This window comes from Lacerta agilis, chromosome 3, assembly GCF_009819535.1.
Source record: "Lacerta agilis isolate rLacAgi1 chromosome 3, rLacAgi1.pri, whole genome shotgun sequence".
NCBI lineage: Eukaryota > Metazoa > Chordata > Lepidosauria > Squamata > Lacertidae > Lacerta > Lacerta agilis.
The window spans coordinates 92,415,228-92,428,394 of NC_046314.1; the positions used below are offsets into that span (position 1 = coordinate 92,415,228).

The 13,167-nt window shown below is 38.0% G+C and overlaps 1 protein-coding gene across 1 annotated transcript in view; it reads left to right on the forward strand.

Moving 5' to 3' along the window:
- Positions 1-13,167, forward strand: part of USH2A (usherin) — a 454,712-nt gene that overhangs the window by 75,470 nt on the left and 366,075 nt on the right. The window contains exons 11-12 of the mRNA XM_033144773.1: positions 1,748-1,943; positions 7,686-8,327. Of these exons, the coding sequence (XP_033000664.1) occupies positions 1,748-1,943; positions 7,686-8,327 (838 nt within the window). The remainder of the gene's footprint in view (positions 1-1,747; positions 1,944-7,685; positions 8,328-13,167) is intronic.

Here is a 13,167-nt window from a genome sequence, read left to right on the forward strand (position 1 = left end):
AGTATTTAATGCTAGCTAGCCACCTATATCTAACTCTATCAGTTGTTGTGCTGGACTTTCTTATGGGTAAGTTGACTTCTTCATTGGGGACAGACTGGATTTTTTGTGTTGGACTGTGTGTCTTAAGCCTCATTTTCCAGGTCTGGAACCAAAGAGGAGTACTTCTGCTACTAGAAAGTATCTCATGCTGTGACCTAGCAGAAGAGCATTGCTGCAAAATGATTATACAAACAAGTTTATGTACTATGCACCAGAGTTTATTTGCTGCTGATATTCTTGGTGTTTCTCAAAATGCCACACCCAATACATTATGTCATTGCACTGTAAAAAGTCTTTTGCCACCTTGCACAACATTCATGGAACATAACTAACAAAAAGCTGCTCTGTTATTTTTACTTCCCAGTAGGGGTGTCACTCTCCAATTATACAAGCCTTCCTTCATAATATTATAAGAAGCTGTAAGATGATTCAGCTGGGCATTAAAATGATTTATACTTAAACAAAGTCTCACTGGCCTCATTTTTGCTTCATCATTTTTGATTGTTTGTTTGTTTAACATATTTATAGCCCACTTTGTAAGGAAACTTTCTTCACAAAATGCACATAAAAATAGAGTCAATAAAGCTTAATAATCTAATATTATTAAAAGCCAGCATAAAAGTAACAAATAACTTAGCAAATGCCTAAACATACAAAACTGAAACTTTGTTATCACTGTCACTACTACAGGAAGTGATCTTTGTATAATACATTTAAAATAAAGGTGTCTTGAAAACAGTGTGCATGTAAAGAGCTGGAATCACTGGGAACACACCACTGCCATCTCCCTGAACTACCTGGCTCTGATACTTTCTGTTGTCTCTTCTGGGCAACCTTCCAGGGCCATATGCCAGTGGTGGGTCTGGAGTCAAGAGCAGAAAGTAGGTGGGGCAAAGAATAATAATTTCACCTTTGTACAGTAGATCACTGTCTACTCTTCCCTCTAACCTCCAAACAGGCAAACAAAATGCATTGTCATCGTTCAAGGATGCGTTCTAGTCTATTAAAAACACTCAAGGGGTGTGTGAAGCAGGGCCAGTGAGAGGGGTGGCCTGGGGAGAGAGGGCGTATCTAGGAAGAGTTCCAACAGGCCAGGTAGAGAGGCCTGGAGGGATGCATTGGGCCTAAGGTTTCCCACCTCTGATTTAAGCAGTGACAAATGCAAGCAGCCCCTTGACTTGATTTGCTCTTTCCTTCCAGCCAGTGGTGTGGGTGGGGTTTAGAGGGCGAGAACATGCGAATGAGCAGTGGTGAAGAAGTGAAATCAGAACAGGGTCTGACAAAACCCGGAGCTGGCACTCCTTGACAGTAGAAAGCCTGTTTAGTATTTTGTGGTTCTTTGTGCTTGGTGGTGATTTTGCATGCTTTGTGTCCAGTTTATGTTTGATAATACATCCATTCATATTCATCAATGCTCCCTCCTCCTCCTCCTCCTCCTCCTCCTCCTCCTCCTCCTCCTTCTTCTTCTTCCTCAGTGTGCTCTTCCTTAAAGTCATTCTAATGAATTTTTATTCTCACAGTTTCTATAGTTTTATTTTATGGTGAGTTAACTGCTAGAGAATAAACTATGGAGGCCTATTTTGTCCCTGTTCCCACTTAAAGATTGTCCAACCTGCCAACCCACCCATGTTGCTAATGAGTGTTTATCAGGGTGGGGGGAAAGATAAGTTCATCATTCCTCAACATTTTTCTTTTTGTATCTTTTTAGATTGGAGGCCAGTGTAATTGTAAGAGACATGTGTCTGGCAGACAGTGCAATCAGTGCCAGGATGGATTCTACAATCTACAGCAGTCAGACCCTGATGGCTGCAGCCCCTGTAACTGCAATACCTCTGGGACAGTCAATGGAGATATTACCTGTCACCAAAATTCAGGCCAGTGCAAGTGTAAAGAAAATGTTATTGGTAGGTGCAAGGCAATAATCTACCGTCAGATATCTTTCTTTGGTCTACAAATTAGAAATAAAAAACATGCGCCGAACCTTTTCATTCTTTCTTTTTTAAACACATCAGGTGAAATGTATTCTTTTTCATGAGAAATCATGGAAAACTGACTAAATAATATACAGTTGCTTATTTATTTATCCTACCCAATTACAGCTCAAAGCAAAGTATAATCAGCTCTTTGAATTATTCTACATTTAGTAGGTTTTAGTAGTTACAGGAGCACCTACCACTTTGTAATAATAAAGGACAGAAGTAATATAATTTGCTTACTGCTGCCACAAATGATTCTTTCAGGAAAACAGCACTTTTTGCATGATGATATAAACTTAATGAGTTTTAAGCAAAATAGTTTCTATGTCAGTTTCTTTAACAGACAAAAATAAATGGATTTTTCTCCTCAAAAACATTCTGCGCTACAGGGTCCTTTGTGATAAATCTTTTCATTTCCCCCCCATTATAATTCTTTGAACTGTTCCTATGAAATGCAAAATGTCAACATAATTCTACAGATCTTACACATTGCTAGGGTTAGTTATCAAGGGCCACATAATTTTAATTTTGTAATTCAATGCCAAGTTGATTATAATAAACTACTACCTTCAGTGTTATTTATCATTTTTTTAACAAGACATGCTTTTTTTGTTTGCTATTCCCACAGGTATTTTCCAGAAATTAGATTTGATTATAGCAATTTATTACTTCCAGCATATTTGAGGGGAGCCACATCTATGTAAGGACAAAATTTATCAAACACCCAAAATATACAGTGCATATAATACACTTTGAAATGTTGATGTATGAGAATATTATGCAAGGAAAATTTCTTGATGAAAGGAACTCTGAGTGGTAACTGTACATGCCCCAGACATGTGGTTTTAAAAATAACGTTTTGTATTTTAGTATCTATTTATACACCATTTCATTGCAGAAATAACTGTGCCATGTATTGATGCTAAATGTGTTTAAGTGTAAAAAAAGCTTTCCCATTATTAAGACCTATTTTATGGAGAAATCCTATGGGCAGACATGGTTAACTACTCTTTAATTTCATTGATTCCCAGGGGACTTGTGCAATTTAGGGATAATCAACAGCATCATGTGATAAAGCTTATTCTGGACCTAACCTCTCTAGGCTGCAGGTTGTGGGTTGGATGTTTGACTCTTCATCTCCCCCCCCCCAAAAAAGCTTTCATGCAATTGTTTTTTTTTCTGTGTGCAGAGAAAGTAACAATTCCATATAATCTCCCGTGGAATGTGTTGGATCCAATGAATGGTGCCTTCCATTCATGGAACCGACCAAAATTCAGCAGAGAAGGGAGGATGAAGGCAATTTTTGCTGATTCTTTCCACTACTATTCCGTACACCATCTCTTATGCTGCTGCTAAGTGTCCCCCAATCCTCCTCATCAGATTTTCAGAAGGGACAGGAGCTGCAGTGCGATAACAACACGTGGGCATTGGGCAACTCCCCACCAGTGTTTTTATATTGTAAAATGCCCTGTGATCCTTGGATGAAGGGCAGTATAGAAATGGAAAATAATAATAATAATAATAATAATAATAATAATAATAATAATAATATAATGCACTTCTTTCAGTAGGAGCCGAAGTCTGCTGAGTATATGTCTGGATCACATACAATGATTTTGGCTATTTTCAGACATTCACTGGTGTCACTGAGTACTATGGCATAATTAGTCAAATGTAGAGATGTAAAATTTCCTGAAATCCAGGGTTGGGTAGAGATGGAGGAGACATTATTATAAGGAAAAAATTGTTTTTTTGAGGGGTGTGTGTGTGAAATATATGCAATACTTTCTTGTAGACTCTAATCTTCCTTTATTATTTTAAGAACAGGTACATCATCTACGACTTTGTTAGCACAAGAAAAAAAGACACCCACAGTGATAGGGGAAAGGTTCAGAAAACTAAGCATCTCTGTCATGTAATTAGGGGGGGGGGAATTCCTTCCAGTAGCACCTTAGAGACCAACTAAGTTTGCTCTTGGTATGAGCTTTCGTGTGCCTGCACACTTCTTCAGTGTCCAGGCACACGAAAGCTCATACCAAGAACAAACTTAGTTGGTCTCTAAGGTGCTACTGGAAGGAATTTTTTTTATTTTGTTTTGACTACGGCAGACCAACACGGCTACCTACCTGTAACTAGAATGTAATTAGGAAGTAGTGATATAGTTGGATGTTCAGTCACACTTCATAATACCATTGAGCAGTTCAAACATATTTTGCTATTCACATGGTGATCTCATATTAGGTAAAATTATCCTTATTTTTAAATTATATCCTGTTTCTCAGTAAATAATATATCGCTGAAAATGATAGGAGAGGTTAAGTTTGTCTGCTCAGACTGTCTATAGCTACTGATTTGGTATGTGCACTTTGAGCACCATACACTTTGCTAATTTATTCCTTGATCTTTATGTCTTTGACTGAATATTTTCAAATATTCATTGGTTTCTTTTGCTTGAAGGAGAGAGTGAAGAGTAAGGTGGCAGGGATGTTAGTGCTGCCTAGATAGAGCCATTATGGTGCTGCCAGTGTGTTTGCACCAAACCTCCCCACCATCTTGGTCCTCCCACTCGTACTCTTGGTAAGCAGCAGCTGCTCCCTTGCCAAGAGGTCAGATAAGCACTGTCACTACTATCCAATACTGGAGGAATTTGAAATAACAGGAATTAGAGGCTATACTAGACCTTGCCACCATGTTGCAAGATCTGTACTCAGGCAAACTCCCGCATTCCACTCTTGTTTCAGGAACACATGAAAGTGTTTGGTAATCTGAAACATTTGAAACTTTTTGGTTGTAGTCAACTGGTCAGGGAAAACAGTGCTAAACCTCATGATTTGCATGTAGAAAGTCTTAGATTAAAATAATCATTGGTATCTTCAGGTAGGGATGCAGGTGGCGCTGTGGGTTAAACCACAGAGCCTAGGGCTTGCCGATCAGAAGGTTGGTAGTTCAAATCCCTGCGACGGGGTGAGCTCTCGTTGTTTGGTCTCTGCTCCTGCCAACCTAGCTGTTCGAAAGCACGTCAAAGTGCAAGTAGATAAATAGGTACCGCTCCAGTGGGAAGGTAAACAGCATTTCCATGCACTGCTCTGGTTTTGCCAGAAGTGGCTTAGTTATGCTGGCCACATGACCCAGAAGCTATGTGCTGGCTCCCTCGGCCAGTAAAGTGATTTGAGCGCCACAACCCCAGAGTTGTCCACAACTGGACTTAACAGTCAGGGGCCCCTTTACCTTTACCTTTTATCTTCAGGTAGGGCTGAGGAAAGCACCTTTCTGAAACCTTGGAGAGCTGCTCTCAGTTTGCTACTGTGCTAGATGGACCTGTGGTCTGATTTGGTATAATCTTGCTTCCTAGGTGTCTTAAAGTGTATTATTGAGTAACCCAACCAAAAGCCACAGAAAAGTTCTTGTTAGTACTACTTTTGAGCTGAGTATTTGATTGCAGAAGCATGAGTCAGCTACAGAACAATACTACTTGAAAATATTGAAAGTATTTAACTCATTCTGGAAGAAAAGCTCTGGAAAATAGTTTTTATTTTATTTTCATTTCCACTCAACTTTCAGTTTTTCCACTTCAGACTGTAGACATGCACATTATTAACAGGAGTGAAGATGGATTGTAGCAGAGGCATTTTCATTGTATTCTGATTAAGCTATGTACATTTTATTCCTTCATCAAGAAAGACTGATCCAAAGCTCTTGGACAAGTGGGGATTTCTTATTTACATCCATAGAAGGTGAAACCTCATGCTTGCATCATCTGTATACAGTATACTATATAATAGCACCTCCCAACTACCCATGTAATGAGCACTGGGGTGCCATTTTACTACTGAACAAAATAGTGATACTGAAATGCTATGTATTCAGCATGTGCAGCTATTTAAATATATGTGCTGACTTTCAAAAACAACAACAATTGGATATACTAGTAACCTTAGAGTCCATTGTCATTGTGCCTGTTTAAACAAGCTTGATAACAGAAAATGTAAGTAAGTGCTGCAATGTTATGGAGCATGAGCTGTTAGAGTTAGCACAACTGTTAAATCTTACTAATGATCCTATCACTGGTAAAATACATTAGCACCAATAATTTTATTAAAGTAGGTCATTCATCTAGAATAAAAAAAGGGAGAAGAATGTGAATTAAATGCCAAGCGTGCTAACTCCCCTGTACTTGTTAACATTGAATGTGATGCCCTGTAGGCCTTTCTCAGTATCGTTAGGAATAGATTACCTGTCAGGAATATGTATGGCATATTCAAATAAGCACGGTGCATATTTTTAAAACTGATATGATATGAATCCATGTAGACCAATTTTAATAGTTCAAAATGAGTCATAATTCTTGTTAACAATACAGTTATTTTTAAAATTTGCGGCAATAGTGGTCCTTTTTTATTTTCCTTATTGAAATTAAATGATATGCCTTAGGTGAGCCATTCATCACTGCTAAAGGAACTTGCCGTCTGTTGGAGTTTTTTCCAGTTTTTATCCATATATAATGTATTTCCCACCGTTTGGGAGATGCTTTTTCTACATAGGAGATTCTAAATATATATATATATTTGTGTTTTTATGTACCGTAACCTTTTTTGGAAAAAGAATGAACTTGTTAAAACACGGGATTTCCATTTTATTTTATTTTACTGTATGGTGCAGTTAAACAATGGCAGGGTGGTGATAATTTTATTTTCATTACATAAAAAGGCGAGAGTTGGCATTTCTCAAATTATATTCTGGATTTAATTTTTTTGGTAGCACAGTTTATACATTAGAAAAAAATCAATTCCTGAATGAAAAATAGAAGTTTAAAAAACCCTCATAATCCATGCCTGAGGCAGCATAAAGTCATGACTTTGGAAGGGGAAAACTTGTGGACTTGATATACTGGTTTTGGTAATACATGTGGGTGTGGGTGTGGGTGTGTATACACACACACACACACACACACACACACACTTGTTGTTGTTCAGTCGTTCAGTCGTTCAGTCATGTCCGACTCTTCGTGAACCCATAGACCAGAGCACGCCAGGCACCCCTATCCTCCACTGCCTCACGTAGTTTGGCCAAACTCATACCAGTCGCTTCGAGAACACTGTATATACACACAACCCAGCATTAATCATGATTTCAGTCTACTTTCTGAGACCTCCAGCCTGCACAGCATATGCTCTGTCTTTGAGGCTAGCATTCACAGCTGAATTGGTTTCTAATATGAGAGTTGATTCATCACTGATTGCAGGTGTACTTGCTGGAGATGGGACATTGTTCATGTGTAAGTTGTGCCTATCCTTTGAACTTTATTTGGTTCTTGGCCAAGCTGCATTCTAGGTCAGGAATGAATTTCCCCCAGATCTGTTGGCTGTTGACTGTTAACTGTTCTAGACTGTTAAAAGTATTTGACATGGGTTGCTTTCCTGAATTGGCTAAAATTTGTTGTTCAGGCACCTTTCTATGGTTCTTCTACTTATGGTGTGTTGCTGTTTGAGTTCCATAGCTGGTCAGAGTTGTAAGATAGTGCTGGTTTGGAATTGGAATTGGCCTATTAGTCTCTTCCATTTCAAGGATTCCTACAGTGGAACTTCAGCAATTTAAAGTTTATATTCCACCCCCACCCCACCCCGCTCAGTTTCCTTATTTGATTTATAATGATGATCTTTCTTTCTTTAGGTTTAAGATGTGATCACTGCAACTTTGGATATAAACTACTTCATACTTTAAAGAACGATGGTTGTGAACCTTGCCAGTGTAATATCCATGGGTCTGTGAACAATTTCTGCAATCCTTCTACTGGTCAATGCAATTGTAAGGAAAGTATCAAAGGACTTCATTGTGATGCTTGCATTGATGGTTTTTACGGGCTAGATGCTTTTGGATGTAAGCCTTGTGACTGTCAAATGGCAGGATCTGCTTTTGGTACAGCATGTGATCATAACACAGGGCAGTGTATCTGCAAGCCTAACTTTGGGGAAAGGCAATGTAGTGACTGCTTAGATGGTTACTACAAAGTGCAGCAAAATGATTCCTTGGCCTGTCTACCCTGTAACTGTGATAAGGCTGGTACAGTAAACGGCTCTTTGCTGTGTGACAAATCAACGGGACAATGTCCTTGCAAAGCTAGTGTCACAGGCCTTCGGTGCAGTCAGTGCATGCCTCATACGTACAATCTCACTACTCAGAACCTTCTTGGCTGTGAGATTTGTGACTGTGATCCTCTGGGAACAGGACCAGGAACAGTTTGTGACCAGCTCAATGGAGAATGTGTTTGTCTGCCTCATCACCACGGAAGAAGGTGCAATGTGTGTAAACCAGGTAAGGAAATGAGAACAAAACCAGCTTGAAAACTGTCTATTGCAAGATATGGTTGTTTCTTTTACTATATTTCAAATAATGTACTCAAGGGCATGTCTCTGGATCTCAAAAGTGCTGATTCTGTGCAAGCTGCTTAGGGGAAGAGATTGAGAAATGGGTGGACAAGTTAGGTCTGGTTTGGCATATGGGGCTGCTGCTGCCAACCCCCAGCTCCCCTAAGCTGGCCACTGCCTCAACCCATCCCATCTTGGTGGTGAGAGGACACTGCTGCTGCTTAGTCCCCTGATGTACCACTGTTGCATTGATAGATGGGACTGCTCCTCTCCACCCCAATACCCAGTGTTGCTGACCCACTGACCGTCAGTAGCAGACATTTAATCAGAGAGCAGGCTGGGCAAGGCAGAGAAATTATGTCAGGACTTCCTGGGACAGTAAATTACCTTTGTCCTTGATAAGGAAAGGCGGGGATTTATCCTACTTTAGCTTTTTTTTAAACGGTCAATTGACAGCAAAAACCACAGAGAGCAAACTGTTTATGCCGGCTATGGGTCTTGCTATGACCTCCGTACATGTTTGTGTAGACAACAACAATAAAAGTGAATATTATTGCGCTTTTAGATATTTCATTTCTACTACACTAAAGGACTTATATCTCGTTTACATTACTGCTCTGTTTTTGCTGGCTCAGAAATGTGGGGTTTTATCCAATATTAGTCCTATCCAGAGTGGTATTCAACTAAGTTTCACTCAGGGTAGAGCCACTGGAATTAAAGAACACAACTAAGCTAGGTCCATTAATTTCTTTCTTTCTTTTTTTTTTTTAAAGATTTTATTATTTTCCATAAAACAAAACAAAACAAAAACAACATTAAACATACATAAACACAATAAAAACATAATACACAATCAACAATATAAAACACAACAATACCATACAAAAAGAAAACTTATACAAACCTTACCAACTCTTTATCTTTGTTTCTCTACTTTTCTAACTTCTTAAAAGGGGACTTCCCCTGGTCCCTCCTCTGTCTTCAAAAACATATATACTCTTTAGGTAGCTTCATTTCTTTTCCCATTAACCCATACTCAGTATCCTAGTGTTCTCTAAATTTATCTAAACCAATATATTCCTTAACTTATATTCTATATCATAACATCTTCTTATACAAATAGATCTATCACATCAAAAATTTCTTCTATCACCCTTAAAACTAACCTTGAACTTCTAAAGCCGGTTCTTTTATATATTTCTGCACAAATATTCAAACATTCAATTTAGCATACTTAACTAAATAATCCTTAAATTTCTTCCAATCTTGCGACATCTTCTCCTCCCTCTGGTCTCGGATTCTGGCGGTCAGGTCTGCAAGTTCCATGTACTCCATCAACTTCATCTGCCATTCTTCAATTGTCGGTATCTCTTCACCCTTCCAAGTTCTTGCCAATAGAATTCTAGCCGCTGTCGTGGCATACATAAAAAATACTCTATCTTGACTGGGTATCTCTTCGTTGGTCATGCTCAAAAGAAAGGCCTCTGGTTTCTTACAAAAGGTAATTTTCATTACCTTCTTAAGCTCATTATATATCTTGTCCCAGAAGGCCTTTACCCCTGAACACGACCACCACATATGATAAAAGGTACCTTTCAACGCTTTACATTTCCAACACACATCCGACATTTTAGAATTCATTCTAGCTAGCTTAACTGGTGTTAGATACCATCTGTATATCATTTTCATGACATTTTCTCTTAAGCTATTACATGCAGTAAAATTGATACCTTTCTGCCACAATCTCTCCCAGTCATCCATCATAATATTATGACCCACATCTTTTGCCCAGTCTATCATTGTTGATTTAACCCAGTGTTTTTCAACCTTTTTTGGGCAAAGGCACACTTGTTTCATGAAAAAAATCACGAGGCACACCACCATTAGAAAATGTTAAAAAAAATTAACTCTGTGCCTATATTGATTATATATAAAGTAATTTTCTTGAATAGGAATCAAATAAACACAAAGAAAGTATTTTATAATTACTTTATTATGAAATAGTAAGTAAACAGAAATATGAAAAATTATAAAATACTTTATTCAGTGAGCAACCAGGGCCTGTTTGGCTGAACACAAAGCTGATATTCTGGCTGGAATTTTTCCCACGGCACACCAGGCAACATCTCGCGTCACACTAGTGTGCTGCGGAACAGTGGTTGAAAAACACTGATTTAACCAATTCATCTTTTGTATGCCACTCTAGCAACAAATTATACATCTTGGAAAGGTTTTTAGAGTTCGATTCGATCAGTTCTGTTTCCAGTTTTGATTTTTCCACTTGAAAACCATTTTTTTTTGTCTAGTTTAAATGTTTCATGAACCTGATGATATTGCAGCCAGTCAGGGACTTGACTTTTGACCTGTTCGTAACTTTTCAACTTAAATGAGTCTCCTTCCTGCTGCAATATGTCCATATATCGTAACCAACTTGCAGACATGTTTGGTCTCTTGTAGGCCTTGGCCTCCACTGATGATATCCATCTAGGAGTCTTTCTCTCTAATAAATCTTTATACCTAATCCAAACCTGATACAAAGATTTCCTGACTATATGGCTCTTAAAAGTTCTGTGGATTTTAGCTTTGTCGTACCAAAGGTATGCATGCCAACCAAACATGTTGTCGTGTCCTTCCAAGTCCAATACGTCTACATTCTGCAATTTAAACCAATCTTTTAACCAACAAAAGGCCGCTGCTTCAAAGTAAAGTCTTAAATCCGGCAGGGCAAAGCCTCCTCTCTCTTTGGAGTCTGTCAAGATCTTAAACTTAATTCTAGGCTTTTTGCCCTGCCATATAAACTTCGATAAGTCCCTTTGCCATATCTTAAAACAGTCCATTTTATCCAAAATTGGTATGGCTTGGAATAAAAACAGCATCCTTGGTAGGACATTCATTTTAATCGCTGCTATTCTTCCCATTAACGACAATTTCAATCTTGTCCATATCTCCAGATCTTTCTTTATCTCTGTCCACAGTTTTTCATAATTGTCTTTGTACAGGTTCACGTTTTTTGCTGTGAGATTGATACCTAGATATTTTACAGATTTGACGAAATTGAGGCCTGTGCCATCTTGTAGTCTTTGTATCTGTTCTGCACTCATATTTTTACTTAAAACTTTGGTTTTCTGTTTATTTAGTTTGAAGCCAGCTACACGTCCAAATTGTTCAATTAATTCCAAGGCTTTGGGGACACTGCTTTCCGGTTCTTGCAGGGATAGCATCAAATCATCTGCAAAGGCGCGTAGTTTGTATTCCTTCTCTCCCACCCTAATTCCTTTTATCTGTTTCTCTTTTCGTAGCATATTTAAGAGGACCTCCAGGACCGTAATAAATAATAAAGGGGAGATAGGGCACCCTTGTCTTGTTCCTTTTTCAACTTCAATCTCCTCCGATATCACACCATTTACTATTATTTTTGCTCTTTGTTCTGTATAAATGGCTTTAATGCCATTTAGAAATCTTTCTCCAACTCCCATCTTTTCCAAATTCTTTTTCATAAACATCCAGGATACCTTGTCGAAGGCTTTCTCCGCATCAATAAACAGTAGTGCTGCCTCTGTGTTTATGTTTCTTTCCAGTTTTTCTAAGATGTCCACAATGATTCTTGTATTGTTACTTATTTGTCTTCCTGGAAGGAAACCCGCTTGATCTTTATGTATATAGTCTTTCAGCACTCTTTTTAGTCTTGTAGCCATAACATTTGCAAAAATTTTATAATCCACATTCAAAAGGGAAATTGGACGATAATTTTTCATTTGCATTCTATCCGTATCTGGTATTGGAATCAGTGTGTGTTTTTTTTTTTAATTGTTGATCCAGAAAGGGTTTATGTAAACTTATGCAAGCTTGGAAACAGAATCATGCACACGTTGTAGCCATAAATAAAGTATGAATACATTCCTTAAAGATACCAGGATTTTAAGTTCACATTTGCACTTTTGGCTGCTTATAATGATCTGCAAACATGACTCTGCCCTTGAGCAGCTAAGAGGATTCTTCCCGCTAAGCACAAACATTGATATTCCATGAACCCTCTAATAAATAAAGCTACATCATAGAGAAGCTGATTAGATGGCTGCAAATTGTTAATCATGGCTGGAAAAGTTGAGAGGTAGAGACACAGCATGCAGAGTCCCTGCTTCGATTCCTAGCAATTTCCATTTATTTATTTTTTTTATAAGATTTTTATTATTTTCCAATAAAACAAGAGAAAAACATAACATAACATAAACACCAACATTAACACAATAAAAAACACATTACATAAACACAATCGACAAAGAAAACAATTAAAACAAAACCAAAACCAATACATACCTAAACTGGAACACCAATCTATCTCTTACTACTTAACAAAATCTAGTTTCTGATCTTCTAAAGGGACCTCCCCCGCTTTCCCTCCTCTGCCTTCAATACTAATATACTTTGGTAACATCCATTTTTAACATTACAATTCATTATCCAACCTTTTATACTATCATAAAAACTTAACATCTTATAGTATCATGAAATAATTCTTAAATCAATCTTATACTTCTTTTCACTTAAGCTGCTGCTATTAGTCAGTTACATATCTCTTCACTAATTCAAAATTCCCAAAATCGTAACATCAAAATCTTAAAACTTAACATCAAAATCCTAGAATCTTAACACACTATCTTCAGGGTACCATAAATCCATCCTAATTCAATTTTTATCATTTTCACCCTATTCCCCTTCTCACCATTTTTCTGCTCTCTCCCATGCCCCCCCCACCATTCATCTTTACATTCCCCTCTGTTGTCCTT